Source organism: Lygodium microphyllum, chromosome 5 (assembly GCF_053477565.2).
Source record: "Lygodium microphyllum isolate KBCC chromosome 5, Lygodium_microphyllum_v1.1.10, whole genome shotgun sequence".
NCBI classification, from domain to species: Eukaryota; Viridiplantae; Streptophyta; class Polypodiopsida; order Schizaeales; family Lygodiaceae; genus Lygodium; species Lygodium microphyllum.
Window position 1 is genome coordinate 166,676,097 of NC_141139.1, and position 24,943 is coordinate 166,701,039.

At 39.0% G+C, this 24,943-nt stretch overlaps 1 protein-coding gene across 1 annotated transcript; it reads right to left on the bottom strand.

Moving 5' to 3' along the window:
• Positions 1 to 13,664: 13,664 nt before the first annotated feature.
• LOC148036656 (glucan endo-1,3-beta-D-glucosidase-like) lies at positions 13,665 to 17,882 on the bottom strand. Its single transcript, XM_087678696.1, has 2 exons — positions 17,642 to 17,882; positions 13,665 to 15,828 (listed from the first exon to the last, which is right to left on the bottom strand). The coding sequence occupies exons 1-2, from the start codon at positions 17,686 to 17,688 to the stop codon at positions 13,782 to 13,784; spliced, it is 2,094 nt and encodes a 697-aa protein (XP_087534822.1). The 5' UTR covers positions 17,689 to 17,882; the 3' UTR covers positions 13,665 to 13,781.
• Between the last annotated feature and the right edge of the window lie 7,061 nt (positions 17,883 to 24,943).

A 24,943-nucleotide genomic window follows, 5' to 3' on the forward strand; every position in this document is an offset into this window, starting at 1 on the left:
TTTCTTGAGCAATTGAGGTGTATCCTTTAAAGACTCAGGACCTTGAACTAGGTCAACCATTGATGTGCTTGGTTGGCCTCAGCCTTCTCTTTCTTTGGCGTCCTTATGGGACATAGCCGTAGCCTGTTGAACAACCTCGCGAGGTTATGAGGGTACAACTGCCTCTCTTCTTGGAGAGTCTAGCTCTTCAACTAATTCCTCTCCGTTTAGCCCCTCATCCAATTCCATTGGTAGTTGCTCCTGGTCGGGTGTTTGCTCTAGACTCTTGTCCTTATCCATTGGAACATGTCTCCATTGCTTCTTATCAAAGTGGGTGTTGTGTTTAGAGTTGTTTTTCTCTTGCTCTAGAGGTTTGGGTGACTCTAGTGCAGAGCCAAGACATAGTTTAGGGTTCCTATCATGTAGGCTTGGACAAAACTAGTTGAAAAAGTTAGGATTGTAGGGTCTTGAGTGAGGCAGAAGACATATGCACTAACATCAAGCTCCATGCTCCCTACTCCTAGCGCTAGCCACGTGTACATCTTTTTCTAGAAGTAGTTTATCGTACAAGAGATATTTTTGGACAATGGCAAAAATTTGAACCTCATGGACCATTGCCAACACTCTTAATGAGGTTAGGGCAACGTACATGGGATCATTTCTTGATGTCCAAAGGGCTTTCCTTTGCTTAGCGAGTGTCATTAGTCGATGGCCAATTTTGGCTGCCAAACTTTGGTTGGAGTACCATTTCTGCACAAAGTTACCTTGTCCTTTCCCTTTTTGTTTAATTACTTCGAGCTTTTCCTTGTTTGTCTCACGTTGAGTAGTATAGAGTGAGAGTATCAACAAGCACAATTCTCTTGCAGTGGCTTTTGGGATGTCCTTTATGACTTCATCCGCGATAGCTACATAGCGGGAGCAAACATGTTGTTGCTAGTCCCAAGTCAAGGGTTCGACTATGAGCTTTGAGTGCTCTGGTGTCAGTCTTCCAATGCCCGCATGGATGTATGCAAGTGTGACGGTTGTCAGCTTGTGATCAAGCTTCATCATGCACTTCATCTCTGGTTCATTGGTTAGATGCACCATCTCCTTGGCCAAATCTTTGAGAGATTTCTCCTCAAGCCTAGGCTTTAGGTGCTTTGAAAGTGCTGGAGGTGTAAAGGATGTTGGTTGCAACACCTCTTCCACAGGTGAATTTCTAAGGACATGTTCCGTAAGGGGCGTCATCTCGGCCAAAGGCTATGACAACTGTGAATCCTGATTGGAAGTAGTAGCAGCTAGATCAGTGGACTGGCTACTGTTGGTAGACTATGGTGTCAAGCCCTCAAGCAGATCAGAAGTGGTCATGTATTTTGTTGCCCTTTGTGCATTCACTTGTGCAGATTGATTGAGCTAGTCGCAGTTGATTGCACATGCATATCCTTAGGCTGAGAGCTAAGGGTGGTGTCATATCCTGCATCTTGGATGTTTGGAAGCTCAGATGGAGATAGAGATTGGGATTGAGCAGTTGCACTTAATGACTGCTATTGTGCTTCTTGTGTCAGTTTAGAGAAAGAAGGTGTGGGAGATTTGGGACTCCTAGGTGGACTTGGCACTGACTGGAAGATCTGCTCGTGGCTATTAGATGATTCTACCATTTGCTTTGTTGAGAAATCAACCTTATCATGAGTAACATTGTGCTTGTGGTGCGCATTATCCTCTTGTGAAGTCAAAGGCTCCTTGGGCACTAGTGGTCTTTGTGCACACTCGACAGTTACATATGATATCCTCTTGTTAAGCACTTTAGGCTAAGGATCTACCTTTCGAATAGTCATGCTTGGTTTCTTGGTTTCAATCGTGAGGGACTCAGTGACTCCAATGTTTTTGACTCGAGACTTGAAATTTCGTTTAGATTTCCTCCTACACTTCTTCACTTTTGATAGGATCTTGCCTTCAACTAACCGAGATGGTTTAGCAAAGGGTTTTGGTACCCAAATCCATCGGTTACCTATGTAATATACCCTTGAGTATGTAGCAACACTTTGGATATCCATTGTGGCGTTTTGTTGGCTCTCCATCGATATCTTCGTTTATAAGGCTTGGGATTCTTTTGTGGTCTTCTACGATATTTGTAAGTCCAAAGCCTATCCTTGGCATTGTCTCCTAACCTTCTTATTTCAAGCATGGCCTCGCTCATTGGTTCTCTCTGTTCAACATGCGCTTGTATCAACTCTTTCAACAAGTCCTTGCTCTCATTATTACTAGGTGTGCATGGTATGTCAGAATGTTCCTTGTCTTTCTCTCGAGGTTTGATGAGGTCACCCTTACTAAAGGTTGTGATTATCCTCACAATCGATAGTGTCAAGTGTATCCTCTGTGCTACATAATCAGCCTCACACTTCGTCACCCGTTTGAAGGGTCTTCCTAGGAGGGTTTCCTTTCCACAATTAGCACTATTTGGAGGAGCATGAAATAGGATATGCAAGATTTTAGTTTGAATAGTTACAAGGATTTTGCACTTCCCTATAAGTGCTTGTGGGTGTCCCCTATAAGGATTAAGAGTTGCATTAGTTGGTGTGAGCTCTGGCTGTCCAGCAAGTCCATGGTTCATAGGTCAAGATATTAAAAGCTGCTCCTTCATCGATGAGAGCATCAACACTATGCTCTGTTTTTGCGATGAGTTTAACCCTAAGATAAGCAGGCGGTACTATGTCTTCATCTTCTAGATCTTGGCTTATAAATTCAAGCATTCTAATACATAACTTTGAGTCCCCAACTGCACAACCAGATGTGGATTCTCCATTGATGTCTTGGGTCATCTATGTAGTGCCGTTCAAGGTGCATCTATCGTTAAGATTGTCATGTTTAGTCATCCTCCTAGTTGTAGTTTGATGTTATTGCATTCCGCTTTGACTATGTGCAGTCCGAATGCAAGATATACATGTTTTTGTGGTGTGGCCTTTTTGATCTTGTTAGCTAGATTGGTCCTTTGAGGTTCTAGGGTCTCTACTAAACACCATGTGCAATTTGAAGGACTGTTCGTAGCCAAGTTTTGAACTACTTGCTCTAGATTTCAGCCTAGTGATAGATCTATGAAGTGCTTTCGGCTCTATATGGTCTCTAGGTCGGTTTTAGGGCTTCGATGTGTCAAATCTGTATTCTGTTCACCTGTTCGATTTTGACAATTTTCTGTCCCATTCTTAGAGGTCCGATTCTCTGGAGTTTGATTATCAAAATCAGACGTCCGATTTTGAGTGGTCCTCGATTTTGGTTGGTTCGATTAGGGTGGTCTGATTTTTATGCGTTCGGTTTTGGGAATTGAACGTCCAATTTGACAAGTGTCCAATTTTGGAGTGTTCGATTCAGGAAGGGTTCGATTTTTTGGTGTTTGATTTTTATGCAGCTGATTCCCAGGTAGTCTGATTTTGAGTGCTCGATTTTGTCCGAGCATCCAAATCGGACGAGTCTCGTGTGTCTGATCGGACGGGTTTTTAGGGTAAGTCTGAAAATCGGACTGTCCGATTCTGGGAGTCTAATTTTGGAAATCAAACGGTCCAAGTCCGATTCTGGGAATCAGACTTTGGTAACAATGTTTGATTCATGCAGACTAGTTTCCAACAACGCGATGACAAAAATCAACTCGATTCTAATGATTTTGATTATGAGGGGCCACACAAACTTCCAAAATGTAAGAATATACTCTAATAAAGGATTGTATATACCTGGAATAGAAAATAAACTCCAAAATACAAATCGGCAAACAAATCAAACCCTCTTGCCCTGTTATGATAGTAGAAACCCTAATGCCTGCTTTTCTTTGTTTTTTTTTTCTTTTTTTCTTTCATGGCCTAATGTATCCAAATCACAAAGCAAAATACCTACACTACCCTAACCTACTTTTCCAAATCCAAAAAACCAGAAACTTACTTGCTAAGGAGATCGAATATCTCTTCAAACTCCCTCGCTTCTTACCTATCTACCTCAAGCAGCGGTTCAGGGAAAACCCTACTTCAATGCTTGATTCGGAGCGCACAAGCACTCAAGACTCAAATCTGTTGGTCTTGGAAAATCAAACCAAAATGTAGAGGAAAGCTTAAGCTCAACTACCAAGACCCACGGACCGCTTATTCTTTCAAGCGTTTCAAGCCGAGCACTAATGGCTGCCTCTCACATAGTTGACACGCAATCTCTCTTTATGAGTGTAGTGAGCTTGCCTCCATACCTGATTGAGTTGCTTCCTCTCTTGAGCACTCTGGTAGCTCCATGGTCCAAGTGCAATCTTCAAGCGAGCACACTCACCCTCACACACTCAATCCCTCACACTCTCACACTTCCTCTCTCAAGCACAAGCTTAAGCAAGCAAGCAAGCAAGCAAGAAGAAAAAGAAGAAGAAGAAGAAGAAGAGAGCTAATTTTGGCCACATACAAGAATGAGCTTCTCATTCACTTTTCAACTTTATATACAAAACCCTAAATCCCTTTTGGGTGGTCATCCCCTTATCCCCTTTTTTACATGGCCCATAGGCCCTTTTTCCCATTTTCCTCCTATCTTCTTAGCTTCCTTCCTACCGCCCGTCTACCTTTACAATTTGCACGAGTGAGAGCCCAACACTCTTAAAATAAATCATGGTGCGCCTTGCGCTCTTTTACAAAAGTATTGACTTGCACTTTTTCTTGTGTGCCTCTCTCCTTGATTTAGGACTTTTTTGCACTTCTTGTGTTTCCAGATTTTTCTTGGCGTGCCTTCGTCTTCCGTTTCACTTTTGCCTTGGCCTTGTCTTTTGCTTTAGATTTTTTGGATTTTCCACCTTGTTCGTTTGAGGGTTAACATCTCTAGATCAGGAATTAAGATTACAATTACATCATCATATAATCTAGAGGGGAATGGGAAGAGTGAAAGAGAGCACCCTCCAATTGTCATAGCTTTAGTAAATGCATATAGGGGAAATTTTGAAGAGGGGAACATGAAGAGTGAAAGAGGGCATTCTCCAATTGTCATGGCCTTAGCAAAGGCATGCAGGGAAGATTTTCAAGAATGGCCATGATTGCTCCCATATACATTATGGGTTGGATCATACTACTCACAATGCTACGATAAGGTATATGCCAATAGAATTGGTGCATCGGCAGAAACTGATCATGCCAACAAAAGATGCAGCCACCACATGAAATGTCTTGCCATGGGAAGAAGGGATGAGTAAGGAAGAGTTGCTAGCTCCTAGGATTTGTCAATGGGATGAAGGTCAAAAGACAAAGAGCTTATAGTGAAAAGATTGAAAGAAGCCAGATTGCAGAACAAGGATAGGTTTGAAAAAGGCACAAACTTAGACCAAGAGCTATAGAAGAAGAAGATTGCATACTTGTGTATAACAAAATTTTGGATAATCAACACAATACTATTAGGAAAGTCTCCAAGAGATGGTTTCATCTGCATATTGTGATACATGCATATGATAATTCCACATACTCTCTTTCTAAGTTGGATGGAATATAGCTAAATATACCCATTACAAGAAAACAAATTAAACTATTTAAGATAAGAGAGTTTGAAATTTATAAAGAGGAAGAGCATGAGATTGGAACTACACATGACATCATTGAAGAATATGAAGAGGATGATATTGTGGATGAAGAATAAGACCAACCTACTCAAGAGCAAGAATAGACCTTATGAAGAGGATGTGTAGGTTTGGAGGGGGTCGATGTTATGTGGTTCTATGTCTACAAGTATAAACTTTTGGGATGTCTATTAGTGTTAGGATTTCATTTGCGATTATTTAAAATGAATTGACATTGTTTGTGGTTTATTTGTCCATGAAGCTTGAAGCCAATTCACACCGTAATTGAATGTCAAGTAACAAAGACCCTTTCATATATAGTAAGTGGCCAAATTTAATAACCCTAGACAAGTAGATGAAGAGTTTGAGCAATGTGAAGCGCCCAAGTATTGTCATGCAAATTTTGGTGCAAATTTTGACTTGTTTTCTAGTGACTATAAATCAAGGTTGGATAACAAGTAAAGCAAGCTTTTTGGCTGATACGGACTCAAGGGAAAAGCTATGGTAATACAATGTAAAAACTGAAGAAAATTTGTTAGCGTGTGTGGATACATGAAAAGAGGTAGAACCGTGTACGTTTGGACTGCTATGGAGATTGAACTAACTAGAGTAAACAAGCTATTCATAGCTATCATAGCTTGCTCATGGAGTTCTACCTTGAATTGAGTGTAATCTATTGCTCTTAGTTGTCCCAATTAGATGATTATCGTGGACAAATTTGAGATTTACCTATTGTGCTGATATAATGAATCAAAACATGGATTTTAGGTTGAGAAAATGGACTTTGAAGCTCTAGAACATGTTATTTTGATGTATGTGAGCTATTTTTATAGGGCTATTCTATGCATGTTCGGCTTGAATTTTGACCGCAAACAAATTGTTTTGTGCTTGAATTCTTATATAGCAGTCACTAAAACTTTTGGGTTGAATTAAATCTAGATTTCTCTTAGCCATGGCCTCAAAACTATTGTCTATAAGTAGATATATATGTTGTATTAGATCTGAGCCAAAGCTCTTACTCGACAAATACAATCTATAGTTGGTTTTCCTCTATTTCTTATGTTCCTATTGATTCTTGCCCTTGTCTTTTGTAGAATTTATTGTCTCTCTACTATAATCTCTTCTTGCTAGAATCGGCTTCCTCTATTTCTTATGTTCTTATTTATTCTTGCCTTTGTCTTTTGTTGAATTTATTGCCTCTCTACTATAATCTATTCTTGCCGGAACCCTAGCGGTTTTAGGGTAGATACAGTAGACCTTTGATAGTGGAAACATAATAGAAATTATTCAGCACTACAACTATCACAATACGATACTACATGTGCCATTTCCCAAACAAATTCTCTAAGCTTTAGATGGGAAATGGACCAAGGAGATTAACAAAGAAATGAGAAAGATAGTGATTGTTGGTGTGAAGCACTACAACTATTGCTACTACTTGGAATGACAACCAACATGGATGTAAAGGGACCAAGAGAGGTGCACAATGTTGCACACTAATGAGAAGGTGGCCTCCATGGATTGCAATGAGCGAGAAGCGCCTTGTTGTGGTTGGGGACACATTGCTTCTCCACATGGTTTGGCTACTAGTGCTCTTTGATTTGGCATTGTTGGCAAGGAGGCAATTGATACTTCTTAACCTCCTATAATTAGGGAATTAATACTTGTGCACAACATAAAAGTTGTGGGGTCTCTCATAGTTGCTTTCTCTATGACTTAACTACCCACGAACACTCTTGCCACATGAAATGTGCATTAAGATGTGAATTTTCCTAGTTGTTATTGATATTGATGCTTTGAAAATCATGCAAAGCACTAAAAGAATCTAGGCACAAAGAACCTAATAGTGTTTATCTAATAGGGTTCTCATATCTAATGATACATGTGGGTGAAAATTAATAAATTAATGTCCACTCTATTCTTCCATTTGTGACCCTTTTTCTTGCAATATGCTCTCCATCACTCTTGCATGCAATGCACATGTATGCACACATACACACACTCTCCCTCCCTCTCTTGTCCCTCTATATGTTAGCTTAGTGTTGCAAAACTTGGTTGATTCTCATAAATTTTAAGTTAATGTATCTCAAAGCAATGCACCTTAAATGAATACAATGAACTCCTAAGTTTGTTGAGCATATAAATGTAGGTCTAAACTCAACTTGATTTCATATTAATATTCCTAACACTTGCTATTGGGTCTCAGAGGGCTTCTTAGCATATATCAATCAACCTCTCACATGGCTTTATTTCATCCCATGGATTGATTATAAATATCTACCATTCTATTTGAATCCTAGCCCCGAGCTCCCTTCTTGGCAAATTTATTTTGTATCACCACACAATGACACTTGTTGATAGCTTTTAGAGCCTAGACTAGTTTGATGTTGAAGGACATACACTTAATACATGCAATTTAACATGCATAAGGGCCAATAGGTCTTAGCAATTTGTAAGTGAGATTTTCTCTTGGTGGGAAATTTTTACCTCTTCTTAATTATCTAAAGTGGATTGAGTGAGTAGTGGTGGTCCTGATCAATAACTTCTTGATTACTCATCATCTCAACCATTCCTTGACTCATGACTTTATTGACATGTTACCTTGCACTATTGATTGACTATGCATGTGTGTGTGTGTGTGTGGAGACATGCAGCTCATGCAAGATTCAATGTATTTTAAAATGTGATTGTGCTTTTGTGCTAATGATGTTGTTTTTGTGTGTGTGAGTGCTATAATTAGTGTTTCGTGGGTGGTTGATATTTGTTTACATTAGTGTTTCATGGCCTGATTAAGGGTCTTCACATAGGTTATAGGTGGCCCATTACTCAGGAATATTGAAATTAGGTTCCCATTTTGTAACTTTTTCTTTGAAGAAAAAGTTCAATAAATAAGAGCATAGTTTACCTATGCATATGTGCAAAAGAAAGGGCATTAAATAATTTGCACATGGAGGTCTCAAACTAATACTTGAGCTGAGAGAGAGAGAGAGAGAGAGAGAGAGAGAGAGAGAGAGAGAGAGAGAGAGAGAGAGAGAGAGAGAGAGAGAGAGAGAGAGAGAGAGAGAGAGAGAGAGAGAATGCACCGCCGCACTTCCTTTGGAAAGGAGCATGCAAAATATGTATAATATTTTTAAAAATATTTTTAGAAAATTTGTGTGGTTGCCATGTAGGCAATGTCATGTTTAGGTATTCATATGCAAAATCTCAAAATAACTAGCATAGATGTCTGAGTGGATATGGACTTTTAGTAGACAATGTAGGTAAAGAGAATGAATTATGAACCCCATGCTCTTATTAAAGCTTTGGCTAGTGATATGCATTGCATCTTTGGCTAATGACATGCATCACATCAATAGCAATAGCCATAAAGTCGTGGAGGCTTTCAACTTGCATAAAGTTTCTACAAAAGATTTACAAGAATAAATATAGTCCCTACTTTGTGGTCCCTATGTAAAACTTCTACGCATGATCCAACTATGTGTTGCCCCCTACTTCCCTAAGAGTGCTCGCAAATTGTCTAGGCTATCTTGCTAGACCTACCAAAAATATCATGTGTGACAAACTCCTTTCAGAGGAAGAGTTATATATTGCTAGTAGATTGTGATAGGAAAACACGGTATTCCTATAGAGATGCAAAAAAGTGCCCTAACAGTCCTAAGGATATTCACACATTTCAAAATATGTCAACAATGGTTATGCTTAGATAACTTCACAATATACTTAAATCATAGCTAAATATAATAATTATGGTATGATATTTTTCTATCATGTTAATTAAGTTAAGTTTTCTTACTTATTAACCCTTAACTTGTGCAATTGATTCAAACAAAATTATGACATAATAAAAGAGAAATTAATTGAGCCCTAGGGAACCATTATTTCTACAAGGTAAGTGATTCAAACAAAATTATCACAAAAAGAAAGAGAAATTAACAAAATTTCCCGAAGTGGTGATATATAATTGAGCTCATAGAGTAGTCATTCACCAAACCTTTAGTTTTCTTTTTTGTGTGCTTTTTCATGAATACTTAAAAATCTAAAGTTGTGTGTTATTTAATCCCATATGAGACAAACCACCATTCGTATCAATGGGGTGAATGTTCCTATGGAACAATTTAAAGCCATAATAACCTAACTTGGCATAGATAATAGTGATTCCACCCCTTGATTTCTCCCACCTAATTTAAAGCCATAATAACCTAACTTGGCATAGATAATAGTGATTCCACCCCTTGACTTCTCCCACCTAATTTGATACAAAACCCATCTCAATCCAATCACTCTCAAGAAATAGAATTAGACTACTTCTCATTAGCTAATTTTGTGAATTGACCTAAATTTGCCATGGTCAAAGTGAAATATGTAGATGGTGCAAAGATTCGGTGGAAGAATCTTTGTAGAGCTAAATAAATCAATGAAGCTACAATTTCATGTGATACTATAAAAGAGAAGATTTCTAGTCAATAATGTCCCATTTGATACAAGGTAACAAAGATGAATGAATTCTTCAGCTTAGCCAATAGGGGATCAATGTTACAAGAGGCCATAATAAGTTTCTTAGTCTTGTATGTGCCTGTGAAGCAACATGATCAAGTGGCTAGCTGCTTCGTGCAAGGATTAGACTATCCCATTAATTGCCAAATTTGCACAAGGGAGCCTAAGACAGTTCAAGAAGCTTATCTTGTAGCCAACATATTTGAAGACATAGGTAAAGCAAACATGTGGAATTATAAGTTAAGTATCCATTCTAACATACCAATGCTTCTAGGCCAAAAATGGGAAATGACTTGTATCAAAAAACAAGGGCTAAAGGCTTTTGTCTTAAATGCTTTTAGAAAGCAGATAAGGCATTCAATTGTCCTCATGGTACAAAGATTCCACAAATCCCTCTCCCTGAAGCTAAACTTGCTACTACCTTAATTAATCAGTCTCTAGTTTGACCTAAAGAAGTTGCATCTACAAATGCCATCATATTGCAAGATAAAGTAGAAAACTACTGTATAATATATGCTATAGTAGAACATTCTGATGAGAACCCATATGCTTTAATGATACAAGTACTAATAGAATCCTTAGGTACACATATTCTTAGGAAGTACAAATAGATACTCAAACTTCCATATTAGGGTAAGATGGGCTAATAAATTTACCTATATGCCTCCAAGTCAGATGAACTTTGTCAAAAGGGGCTAACGCTAACACTCTCATAGATGAAGGGCCTAACTTCAACACAGTACCATGCTACCTTTGTATAACGTTAGCCAACCACCACTAGTGTCCAACACAAAGCTCAAACCTCATGAAGATGGCATTTCATATACTCTGCTAGGAAAATGGAAGTTGATTGTAATCATGAAATTCAAGAGCATTCGCTTACTCTTCTATGTCTACTTGAATTGAGAAGATGTACGAAAAGAGACCTTCTTGGGTCACTCACTTGAGTATTAAGTAAAGTGCAATGCAACTACACCAAAAAGCACATTCACTTGACGACTTCATGCACCAAAGCGATCTCTACCTTTAGTTCAAGGGAATTGACTAAATGAAAAAAATGAATATAATGACCTTACCCCACCATCTCTTATTTTGAGTAGCACAAGAGTAGAAACTTCCTTAAATAGTCACTTGATATGCTAATGAAACAAGCACAATCAATTAGTGAGTCAAAACCCACCAAGCAAAACAAATAGACTATCAATTACTAATGGAGACCAAAAGGCAAATCCAAGGTGGAATTACTCGATTCTCAAACTCAAAGGCTACTAAATAAAAGTACAAAAGTGAGACCCAATAAAGAAGGATCCATAGGTGGTTGCATACTTTGCCTAGATGTGTGTCAAAAGCCCTAGTCAAGGTGTAGGGGTACTATCAAGTAAATCATCATTTGCGGCTTTCCAAATGCATCCATCATGTCAATCCACAAAGGGCTTCACAACCAAAGACAAAGCATTTTGTGAAGGAATAGTCACTTGAGTTGATGGCGAAGACTATACTCCTCAAAGTCACTATAGTTCCTCAAAAATCAATGATTGTGAAGCCTATAATGGTATATAAGCAAAAGAATTTGTCAAATGTGCCTTTTAAATAACAATATCCACAACCTATTTCTCAAGAAATCCAACCTCGAGCAAATGACCAACCCAATGCTTTTGCCAAAACCAAGCATGACCAAAAGAAGTAATGCACAAAAAGACTATGGACCTAGAACCAAAGTAGCAAGAATTTTCCACCACACCTATAGCCCAAGCTATACTACATTCACAAGAAGAAAAACTAGCTAAGGTCAATTGCAAACTTGATTAAGTAATTGAAGAAAAAGGACAAGAGCCATTAAGTCAACACAATCAAGCCATAACCACCAACAACTAGCTTTAAATTGAGAAATAACAATAAATCCAAGTTTCTATCCTACTCTCTTATTTAGCGTATGATCCAATTAACTTTATCAAAAAAACCAAAAAAGCTTTCTAAAAATGAACAACATAAAAAAAAAGCAAAGCATTCCATAAAGAAAGCTTATTTTAATAAAAGTATATTTTAAATGTGTTGTTCTAATGTTTATGTATTAAAAATATTAGATCAAATAATTTAATAATACAAACCAATGATTCATTTAAAATTTATCATTAAAAAATGTAACTCACAAATAAATAATGCTTTTCATAATACATAATATCATGTGAATACATATTATTATACATTGTACTTATCATATAAATTCACCTAAAAATTATTTATATTATAATATACTCACCACATCACAAAGCACATTAATATCCTTACATCTACCATGCATAATGCAACCTCTGTCATTATGGATTGTTTATCATTACCAACAAATGCTTAAGTAATGGTAATTGAGCATTTAGAAATTTCAACAACTATTGCAACAATATATTGATTAGCTTGTTTCAATTAATATTATGCAACACATATAAGGAAAGGTGGTGTAATTAGAAAGTGGTTGAGGGGTATCTTGCCATTTTTCAATGTAAGGCTTAATATCATGCAATAGATATTAGCAGAGATATAAGAGTTGAGAAATATCTAAGCATTTTTCAATGTAAGAGTTGATACTAAAACACACCATGTAAAAATCTAAATGAAAGGCTAAAATATTCTGGCCATGCCATTCTGCAAGCTGATACTCCAAATAGAGGAGCAAAAGAACCCCAAAGCATTCCATAAGAAATTTTGTTGTCTGTGATGCCTTTTGCTATGTTATGCTTTATACTGATTCATTTTGTCTTTGTGAACAACTTTTCTATGATAACTGAAACCCCAGTTGGAAGTTGCTTAGACTTTTCTTTTGCTATTCCTGGTATTTTGGGCATTCTAGAAATGCCAGCTGTTTCTTCATCTTTCGCTTTGGTTGATGACAACAGGGATATGGATTTTGGTTCTCTGGGCAAAACTTGCATTTGCCCACATATAGTCTAAGGTTAGCAGATGTGCCTGTAAGATTAGTTTGTCTTTTCTTCTACCCATGATGGCATGTATGGTTGGTTCTTGACTTTCAGTATCATTTTATCTCCTGTATAGGGTTTAACCAAAATTCCATATTGCCTTCTCAATGCCAGCTTTCTCATCTCAACTCTTGCATGGATGAAAGAACCACCTATCATCCATTTGCGGGACCTCTATGCAATTTACTATCACATAGAGGATGCCATGAAATTTTGCATGGATGAGAGAACCATCTACCATCCATTTATGGGATCTCTACACATTTTGCTTTCACACAGAAAATGACACGAAGAAGGATTAAACCATCAGCCTTGGAAGACTTCGCCTGGGTGATAAAGTCATTGACTGTTGGTATTGCATGCACCATAAGCTAAACAGGTGAGCACAGCTTGCATTCACAGCTCACTGAACCCATTTTTTCATGTATATACAACACATCACATGCTTTGAAGTTTCCCCAGGAATAGTGAATTTGAGATGCTAGTGGAACTCAGGTCAAATGTGAATAAAGGCAGGTATGAATCGATGTACAATTACAAGACGATCAGTACAGAAGTTCCAACTGGCAAGCTTGATTACTATTCATAGAAAGCAAAAAACCTTCAATACATCTGATGATTATCTCTACTCTGCCATAGGTATCCTTACGAAGAATGAGGACCAGGATCTGAGTCACAGCCTTGCACTCCTAGAAACTCAAAGTTTATTCCAACTATACACTCAATTAATACCAAGTATCCAGTAGAAATGGGTCGTGAATTTTTTCAATAAACCAACATGTGGCTTACACTACTAGCCTTTAAGATCTCGACCACCTTGAAAAGATCCACCATAGCAAATTTGACAAAGAATTGCCATCATCATGTTCAGACAGAGCCAGAACATTCTGCAAAGCCTCTTCCGGTGCATACATTGCTTGCAATGCATAAACAAAGCCTTTCCACCCATCTGTTACACCGGGCCTTGCTAAAGCAGGAAGTGTCCACTCCACCAGCTCCTGGGCATACTCGACATCTTGAAACAGCACTTCTGTAATAGGAAGAATGGGAAGAAGCTGGATCCCAAGGCAACATTCTCTCCATGCTGCCGGTGCAAACCAAAGATTTGTATCCCTTTTATTGGCCCACAGAACCCCTACTACTCGGTTTCCAGACACAAATTCAGGCTCGTATATTGTAGAGTTGGAAGGAATGTGCCATAACACACCAGCTGCTCTTATTTCTAAAGCCGCAAGTGTAAGGCCTGCATTGATAAGGTGGCTGTCACCAAATGACAGTCCTAGAAGAGCAGCAGAATAATAGGCATTCACAGCTTCACTAGTGCTTTCCTGATTTCTTCCATCTGCAAACTCTGTTATCCCGCCTGCCCATGAGTGTAAAACCCAGAGATCGAAATTCCGTAACCTAGGAAACAGCGACTCACAACGGCTCACAACAGTATGATGATGATGAACATGGTGGCGATGAGAATGAAAGCTAGCTTGTCTAGGATGTTCTACGTGATGATGATGAAAAGTCATGTAATCTTCCACCATTGTGTAAAGATGAGGCTTATAGGTATTTCCCCAGATTGGATCTAATTTTGCAAGAACTGCCCCAGCATAGCAAAAGTAACCCAAATGATAATGGTGGTCATTATATACTCCAAACCCAAAATCTGCTCCGGAATTTGTTGATCCGTTGCGACTTGTCAATCCTCCCCATCTTTGATCAAAAAGAAAAGCATTTCCAGCGAAAGTTCCATCCATCCAAGGTGTCAATGACTGCACCAAGAAATCCCTAATTGGATTCAGCAGATCGAGACGCCCAGCCTCCTCTGCTATCAGTGCCAGCCTGGCAGCACGGGCCAAAGCTTTTCCATAGAAATATGAAGAATCAGTAGTGATTGGTTTAAGCTCACTCACATCACGGTCCAATGCCTCAGCAATCAATCTTTGAGACCCAGGATCTATGATGCCCTTTGAAGAATACCAACCCACAGAAATGGGAACTTCATTTAGAATCCAGCAATCACCCACCACTCCTATCATCTCACCATCCATGCCATTATAAAACAGAGCAGGACATACACGCTGTAGTTGAGCAGAGGACATCATATCTCTGTGCATTGGGAGACTCAGCATCAGCAGTTCCCCCCAACCATATTTCTTCCAGTCATACTTTACTTGGAAAGGAACAGACAGATCAGCATGCCCTTGCATAGGATAGGCTGTACTGAACCTATCCAAAATGTCTTCAGCACTATCATCCCCTGTAAGCAATGCAACTCTTAAAACTCCCTTAAAATTTTGACTTGCAGTGAGGTTTGCAGACAAGTACAGACCATCAGAGCTGTATATTAGCCAGGTTTGGCCATTGTTCATTGTAACCTTGTGCTTGGTGCAACTTTCATCTGATGTAACCTTCAAAACCGCATGAATGGAGGAAATTTTCAACATGGAATACTCATCAAAGATCAATGTGACATAAGGAGACCCTCTCACAAGAGGCACTGTGAGTCGACCTGGAAGCTCAAGAGATACACTCAGATCATCATAGTATGACACAACATGCTTGCCAAGAGCTGAAGCACTACTGGCAATGGTGAGGTTAGGGACAAAAGCTTGATAGACAAAGCCAGGCTGCACAACACGAGAAGGATAACAAATAGAAATGCCGCCATCCTTGGATTGGATTAGGTATGGATGAATATATTCAGGAACAGATCCATTGTTGAGAACAAAGTTGAGCCAGGCCGTGTTTGTGGGTAGGGGAGGATTTCGCAATGCAGGTGCCCATAGATTGGATGGATCAGAGGCAACTGGATTATTGGTGATTGGAAAGGGCTGTGGAAGCTTCATAATTGTTCTGCAACAGAAATTGACAGAACAATTCAGAGGTAAAGCTTCTTGCTCTATCATAACTTATACAGATGCAAGAAACAACATATAAAAAGTAGCAGTTCACAGTACATGTCAAAGATATTTGATGCAAACAATAAATTCAATGAATAAATCTTAAAATGGATAAGCTTTGTGGAACACTTCAAATCAGGATTGAACTAGTTTAGTTTCAACTATCAATCCTGATTTAAGAAAGCTACTTCACATATATAAGCCAGTGCCAGCATTGCTACAGCAGATTAGCAGACACCCTCCCTAAAGCTACTTCGCTAATCCGAGGCAGTACTCCAATAGCTGCTCCTTCCCTCCACACATGCAGGTCCATAGGTAGATATGTATGTCAGTGTGAGCACAAGTGTGCTGCTGTAACCAATTACAGCACACCTGCATGCATGGCGTGCGCTAGTTCTCAACACACACATAGGATAAACCCCCTTTTTAGTTATTTCTGCAACCCTTGGATGTTGGATCTTATTCAGCCACTATATAACAAAGATAACAAAAAACACCTCATTAACCTTGTGAATTTATGTGAAACTTATGAAATCACAAAAGAAGACTCAGAAAACCATTACTAATGCACAGCCCAGTTTGGCTAAGGATAAATTAGAGTAAGGTCTACTTCTTGCACATAGCTTAAGAGCGCACTGAGGCTGCTTCACACATGCCCACTGGTGGGATGTCTCCATCCCGGCAGCTTTGGTCATTTGTTGGACAGTAAATTCATGCTCGCTTGAAATACTCTCATGCTGCGAACAAACTGTAGTGTTTGTTACACATGCCCCAAAGCTTAACAAAACACATTGAACACATTTCAAGATTGGTCTAATTAGCCATGCTTCTTGTTGAAGTGTTTTCTCTTTGTTAATAGAATTGACTGTAATAAGGGAAAATGCCAAGATGAATATGCCATTGATATAGCTTGATCTTTCTCACACTACCAAAAAGGCCTTCTTTGTATCCCAAAGTCATGGTGCAACATCTGCAAAGTCTCCATTATGCTTTTCAGCGAGGTTACAGATTCCAACATTAGAAGCTAGGCTTTTGTGTCATAACAATAATCTATATGTCTCCAAAGTATGGATCAAGTACAATCACATGGTTCACAGTAATGATAAATGGCAACCAAAAAACCCATTTATGATGCTGGATAGCAAGACGGATTCCATATAGCATCCGCCCATCTATCCAAGCATCCATTCACAGACAGCCATACAAATCAACTGTCCAAGTAAGTACGGATCTGTTTAGAACACAGTCACATACATTCACCTGTCCTTGTGAACATCCATCCCACTACATTTGTATAGTCACAGACAGCCATGCACGTCCAACTGTCCATGTAAGCATCTATCCATTTACTGCACACAGCCACACACATTCACCTGTCCAATTTGAACATCTATCCCACTACTATTCCTATGGATACACATTTGAGAGAAGGCATGAGTGAGGGAGGGACCGCATACCCAGCTAGGGTCGGTTGGGAGCGTGGGGCTGCCAGCTAAGGGTGAGGCCAGCAGTTCCCCTTGTCCCCAACCGCACCTCCGCACCTAGGTAGGTATACAGTCCCTCCCTAGAAGCCCATGATACAATATAGGGTAAAGAAGGTAAAACAGCCCCTGTTCCCACATGGGAAAATGTCCAAAACTTCCTGTGAGAGCAATCCATTCAATCATCCCTAAGACAATTTTGTTCATTCAAGAGTTACCCGATCCATCACCAGACCAACTGTAAGAATGAAAATAGATGGACAGAAGATACAGACGAAGCTATACCTGGAGGGACGCTGTTGTTTCCTTTCACTGAGAATTTGTGGGTGCATTCATTCACAATAGCATTATATATATATATAGAGAGAGAGAGAGAGAGAGAGAGAGATGAGACGCCAAGCAGGAAATGGAGAGATCTCCACCAAAGGGGGAGAGGACACGCCCAGTTATTGAGCTTCTTCCAGTTCACGGCACGCTTCCCGAATCACGTTCTTTTCTCTCAGCCAATTTCACTTGGGCAGCAATCTCTTTAGTTTCAAGGGATTAAACCATGTGATTACCATGATTAAGTAGAATAAGGTGACATATCACAATGGCTTGTCATTCACAATAAGTTTTAGACAAATTTTCCATGTAATTCTCGTAGTGTAAATTACGATAACTTCAAGAGCTTCTATGAGGGAGGGACCTTATACTTAGCTAGGTGTGATTGGGAATGAGGCACTACTAGCTCGAGGGAGGGATCGCATACCTTGCTAGGTGCAAATTGGGGGCAAGGGCTACCAATGTCCAACAATGTCTAGCTAGGTAAGAGCAGTGGCTCCCAAGCAAAAGCTCCTAATGTTGAACATTATAGGGGAAAAACAAGGGGGGACCCACATAAGGAGATGTCAAAAACTTATTGTGTTAATCGTAGATATTACCCCATAATCTCACTTTAGTGCAACAACTTCTTTTGTTTCTCAAAATTAAGTCATGTGATTAACATCACAATGGCCTCCCTTAATCACAAACATTATGTGCCTCACATAAAGTAGCAAAGTGATTTGACTATGGGCAATCTTGGAAACCTAATGTACAATAAGTGTGTGGCTTTATCATATTAGGCATATGTGCAATGTTTAGAGTGGACAGTTGTTCCCCCCTACATTGAAATCCACCTTCTATGTGCATGCAGAGGGAGCTCTATGCCCTCAACAATTTTTCTTTCATACACCCCAATCAAGACTTGTGCTATGGACGCAAGTATGAGCACCTTTCCTATTTGTGCACCTAACCTTAGAAATTATGGAATTGTCGTTGGTCAAGATGTATTTTTGTAGCACAATATCATAAATTTCTCTTTGTTGGTTTTTGAAAATAGTATTCATTTTTTTGTTTCTTATCTTGTTTTTACTCTACTCTTGATCATACAATTCAATATGAGATTCATTTTATTTAGTGGTTGTGCCACTCACGAGGATGATATTCATTGCCAATGTATCTTATTGTTACTTTGTAAGTTCTTACTAACTAGCATTGTTACAAATTTTCAAGAAGTAAAAAAACTTCTAGTCAAGTAGGTGTTATACATAGCTATGTTGGTATACATGATAGATTTTGTTAGTAGAACAAACTCTTGAGAAGATGGGAAAAACTCCAAAAGCACCATATAAGTAGTAGCTAGTGTTTAATGTGTTGCAAGCTATCTTTAGTTGTTTTAAAAAGGATGCGGAAGAAGATAGAGCTAATTGACATTGGTAGTTCATCAATTGCAGAGGTATTCAACACAATAATCCTAAATGATAACATGTGCATATGTTAGGGTAAGGAGTCTCATAGCATTTTCACCAACAATTGTTCACACAAACAATGTAGGTGGGGATTCTCCCTAGATCCAAAACACTTCCATGTTAAGGGATGGTTGACAAACATACACACCGTAGTTGATATGCACCCAAGGTGAGGACCATTAGGCTATAATCATTAAATGGACAAGTAGGAATGTTGAGGGAACTTCTTTCAAAATGCACATACTAATCACAATCACAAGAGATAATTAGAATTCGTGGAAGGTGGAGTTTCTATGTTTGAATCACAGAAAAATACAAAGTCAGATGGTCAAACAAAAGTGCCATATCTTTCTAGCGAGAGATGGGGAGATAAGATTTCAAATCATCTATATCTTTTCTATGTAGTAGTCTACTTTATTTTCAAAGCATATTTCTTCGATGCATTTCCATCAAAGCATGATAATTAGGAAAATGGTTAATCGTAAAGCATATCTTTAAATAGGCAAGCATATTTGCATAACAAATATACAAACACTAGTCTCATCAATGAAGGCAATGTGATTACTTAAAACCTTGAGGGGGACTTAGGAAGTGGTAGAAGTATTGACATCTAATTATGGTGGTTCTTAGGCTCATCCAAGTCCAAGGATCACGTATCTAGAAGATTTCAGTAGACTACAATCTATACCTATAGCAAGCATTGCAAGTACCATGTCATACATCAATCTAGGGGCTATGGTTGTGTGGGTTTTCATAGATTCATTTCTTGGGTCAAGCTATGGTTCTTGTAGAATTTTAGGGGAAGGTATTGTACATGCCTTCTTTGATAAATGGATTGCTACATACAAAGAAGAAATCATTTATTCAATGCGATTAGAGAAATGAAACTCTAGAGTTTCATGAGGTGTTTGATCCTCATGGTATTAAGATGGTGCTAAAAGCTAAGTTCTCACCCTTTCTCGATTCTTTTTGTATTTTTTTATCAAATTGGTCATTTTGCTAGGGATTGTCCAAGTAAACCAATACAAGGAGGGAAACCTTTTAAAGAAACATCCATGCAAGCCAAGGAAGAAAGAACCCCGAAGAAAGACTTAGAGGAACCAATCGTGGATAAAGCACTTAAAGCCATCACCAAAGAAAGGAGAGGACGCTATTACTAGGGCCTAACAAACTCAAGGTGCCTCCAAATCTATACTATATTATTATTTGAGCTACAGGTTCCAGGGAGCTCCCGAACCTAGCTCCCAAACCAAACCAAAGTTTACATCTATACTACATTATTATTTGAGCTATAGATTCGGGAGATGTCAAAGCACCAAGGAGCTCCCGAACCTAGCTCCTAAACCAAACCAAAGTTTACATGTGCCATTAATTGCTCATATGATTGGGGGCAGAGAGAAACGTGGTCTCTTTCCACCACCTCCTCCTCTCACACTCATTCTCACTCGCACTCATGGGCAGTAGGTAGGAGCAGAATAGGAGCATTATCAGTGTACAAAGGGTCAAGAGCATGCAGCAAGCAATAGGCACGAGTAGGCAGGTTAGTCCCCCCTCTCTCTCTCTCATGACTCTCTCCAATCCGGTAGTCCGACTGCCACAGTCTCCAGTTTGGCACGTAGTCCAGTTTGACAACCATGCAGTCTCTCTTTCTCTCTCTCTCTCTCTCTCTCCAATCCGGCATTCTCAATCCGTGGGGGGAAACACGAAGTCAACGACACACACACGCACCTCTCTCTCTCTCTCTCTCTCTCTCTCTCTCTCTCTCTCTCTCTCTCTCTCTCTCTCTCTCTCTCTCTCTCTCTCTCTCTCTCGGCACCATTGGATTGGGCTAGAAGAATCCGCGGGGGGGGGGGGGGGGGGGGGGGGACAGTGTGTGAGCTGCCCAGGGATTTGGGGGGGGGGGGGGACAATGACAGCTGCCTAGCGACTCTCTCTCTCGGTGCCATTGGACTGGGCTAGAAGAATGGGGGGGGGGGCGTGTCAGTTGCCCAAGGACTTGGGGGGGGAGGGGGGGGCAACAACGTGTTGGGGGGAGCTACCTACTCTCTCTCTCTCTCTCTCTCTCTCTCTCTCTCTCTCTCTCTCTCTCTCTCTCTCTCTCTCTTTGGAGGACTGGAAGGGCATGGGCCATTGGTTGGAGATGGCGGGAGGACGGGGGGCCGCCATTGGCCGGAGAGGACGGGGAGGTGTCGGAGGGAGCGAGCCAGCGTGAGCTGCCGCCTACCAGTGCTGAAGAGGAGAAGAAGGCCAGCGCCATGGGGAGGTGCCGCCCCACGCCACCCTATGACTAACTTAGGTAGGATATTAACTAAGTTAGTTAGGATACTAAGTAACAAACATATAACTAACTAAGTTAATATAATAGATATTATATAGTTAGTTAACTATATACAGTTAGTGTAGATATTAACTTAGTTAGTTAGTTAGTATAATATATAGTTAATAGTTTATATAATTAAGTTAGTATACTAACTAACTACTATATATATATATATATATATATAGTTAGATTAGATTAGTTAGTTTAATTTAGTTAGTTAGTTAACTAATCTATTTTTTATTAGAGTAGTAAGTTTTTTTGTTATTTTAAATATTTGTTTAATTTTATTTGCTGTTGGTTTAATTTTGTTGTTTTGGTATAAGTTAGTAGGTTTTAATTATTTTTTATTTATAGATATAGTTACTTAGTTAGTATAATATATAGTTAATAGTTTATATAACTAAGTTAGTATACTAACTAACTACTATATGTATATAGTTAGTTATATATATTGTTAGATTAGATTAGTTAGTTTAGTTTAGTTAGTTAGATTAGATTAGTTAGTTTAATTTAGTTAGTTAGTTAACTAATCTAATTTTTTAATTAGAGTAGTAAGTTTTTTTTTGGTTTTTTTGTTTAATTTTATTTGTGGTTGGTTTAATTTTGTTGTTTTGGTATAAGTTAGTAGGTTTAAATTATTTTTTATTTATAAATATAGTGGTTGGGTAAGTTAGTTATTAGAGGGGGATGGTGAGAGATTAATAATAATTGTAAGTTAGTTATTAGTTACTTAGCTGGTAGGTTAGTTGTTAGTAGCTTAGTTAGTTTTAATGGTTAGGTAGGTTAGTTATAGAGTGCATTGTTGTAACTTAGTTACGGGTTAGTTATGTGAGAGAGAGAGAGAGAGAGAGAGAGAGAGAGAGAGAGAGAGAGAGAGAGAGAGAGAGAGAGAGAGAGAGAGAGAGAGAGAGAGAGAGAGAGAGAGAGAGAGAGAGGTTGGTTTGCTTGGTGCAATTTAATTTATTGGTCTTTGGGTTTGCTTGGTATAGTTTTGTTTGTCGGATTGGTCGTTGGGGCAGTTTTTGAAGACTATTATTTAGGTTGGTGATCTCTTTCTCTCTTCCAGGTTGTAATTTTGTTTTGCTGTGGTTGTTTGTTTATCAGTTGTTTTTATTGGTTTGGTCGGTTGGTTTGTTGTTATGTTTCTCTTTCTTAGTTGGTTAGTTAGTTAGTAGGTTGGATAGTTTAGTTAGTATGTTAGTTGGTTAGGTAGTTACAGAGAGAAATTTGTATGATATTATTTAGTTGGTTAGCTATTAGCAGGTCCCGTTTTCTTCTCTCATCTCTGTCTCTCCTTCTTCTCTCACCTCTCTCTCTCTCCTCCTTCTTCTCTTTCTATCTCTCTGTCTTATTATTATTATTATTATTATTCTCTCTCGTTCTCTCTTCTTCTTCTCTCTCTCTCTCTCATCTCCCTCTTCTCTCACCTCCCTCCTTCTTTTCTTCTTCTTTGTCTTCTTCTTCTTCATCCCCATGCTCTCCCTCTCTCACTTTCTCTTGGTTGGTTAGTTAGTTAGTAGGTTGGTTAGTTTAGTTAGTATTATGTTAGTTGGTCAAGTAGTTATAGAGAGAAATCTATATGATATTAGTTAGTTGGTTAGCTATTAATAGGTTCTCTCTTCTTCTTCTTCTTCTCTCTCTCTCTCTCTCTCTCTCTCTCTCTCGCACATATACACACTCTCTTCTCTCATTCTTCTTCTTCCTCTCTCTCTCTCTCTCTCACACACACACACACATACACACTCTTCTCTCATTCTTCTTTGATTCTTCTTCTTCTTTTTCTCTCTCTCTCCTCTCATTTTTTTCTTTTTCTTCTTCTCTCATCTCTCTCTCCCCTCCTCCATCTTCTCTCTCTATCTCTCTATCTTCTTCTTCTTCATCCCCTTGCGCTCCCTCTCTCTCTCTTTGATTATTCTTCTCTCTCTCATTCTTTTTCTCTCTCTCACGCACATACACACACTCTCTTCTCTCATTCTTCTTAGTTAGTTAGTTATTGGTTAGTTAATGAGAGAGAGAGAGAGAGAGAGAGGGAGAGAGAGAGAGGGAGGGAGGGAGGGAGAAGCAAAGAGAGAGGGTTAGTTGAACTTTGCTGGTTAGGTATTAGTAGGTTTTCTTTTATTCTCTCTCTCTCTCCCCCCCGTTATCTCTCTCTGTGTGTCTTTGATTCTTCTTCTCTCTCACCTCTCTCTCTCTCTCTCTCTCTCTCTCTCTCTCTCTCTCTCCCCTTTTCCTTCTACTTCTTCTTCTCTTTCTATCTCTCTATCTTCTTCTTCATATTCTCTCTGAGTGGTTGGTGCTCGGTGAGTCCCATGTGCGCACAAAGGCACTCATGCTTATCATACATATATTCTTTTGTACATTTAGGGTTTGTGGTTGTGAATGTGTCTATCACTTATGCCTTGAATAGCTTTGAGATTTATTTGTTGTGTGACTCTTATGTTCTCTTCTTTAAAGTTTGGTGTAGCCATGGAACAAAGTGAAGCCATGGGAGATATTCCTGACATAGTGCGTTCAACTCCATTGAATGTAGTGGATTTAGTTGAATTAAACAAAATGGCAACGACATCATCGCTTCGACGCTTGCCAGCTTGGAGCCATTCTCATGGGTATGGAAGATAGTTTCTTTAATTGTGCTTGCATCAAAGTGCTATATATATTTTTGGAGATGATCGTTTATATATTTCATTGTAGCCAATGTATAGGCTCTATTAGAATGAATGTGTGAAAAATGAAAGAGGTGGCAAGGGGACAAGAGATGCATGTTGCTAAATGTACAAGAGCTACAAAGATTTGGAGAAACACAAGGGCTACTTCAAGTGCTTTAGACTTTAAAAATCTTGAGGCCAAGATGAATGAGTTGATGGAAATGCATATGGGTTTCTATGCACGTGTTGATCGTGCACTTTCCATGTACTCAATGGAGTTACATGAACATGCTAAAGGTTTGTATGGTGTTGTGTGTGAGACAAAGCACGTGTAGGGTGTTCTCTAGCAAGTGTCGACTGATTTGGGTGGTGAAGTAAGGGCACTTTTAGCAATTATTTCTGAGACAAGTAGATTAATGAATCTACTAGTGAATGATATGTGGGTTTCGTTGTGGGGGCTTGGAGATGACCGTGAACCTGTGATTAGTGAGAGGGATTGTCGGTTGCCATTCTTGCAATTTCAAATGAATGTTAGTAGGTTTAATGCATTGCTGCAACAATTGAGCCGTCAGATGAACGGTCGCATCTAAGGAGAAAGAATTGCTTAGGGTGGAACTTATAGGTTCAGATTGTCTTGTATATTTTAAAGTGCTTGGGCTAGCACTTTTTGTGATAATATATGCTTCTTTTTTGTAAAGCCTACGTGGAATTTGCTAAGGTGTGCAACACTTTTTGATATAAAAAAGCGTATTTGAGTAAAATGTATTGAGTGTGTATAACATGATGTCTCTTTCTTGAGGTTTACATTAAGCAGTTTTGATAATCCAGTGATGGTTAGTATATTTACATT

What these genes read in the sequence shown, in the direction of transcription:
- LOC148036656 (XM_087678696.1), bottom strand. Translation starts at nt 17,688, where the DNA reads ATGCACCCACAAATTCTCAGTGAAAGGAAACAACAGCGTCCCTCCAG. An exon ending in AAACAACAGCGTCCCTCCAG is followed by an intron (nt 15,829 to 17,641) that starts GTATAGCTTCGT and finishes TTTCTGTTGCAG; the next exon opens with AACAATTATGAAGCTTCCAC.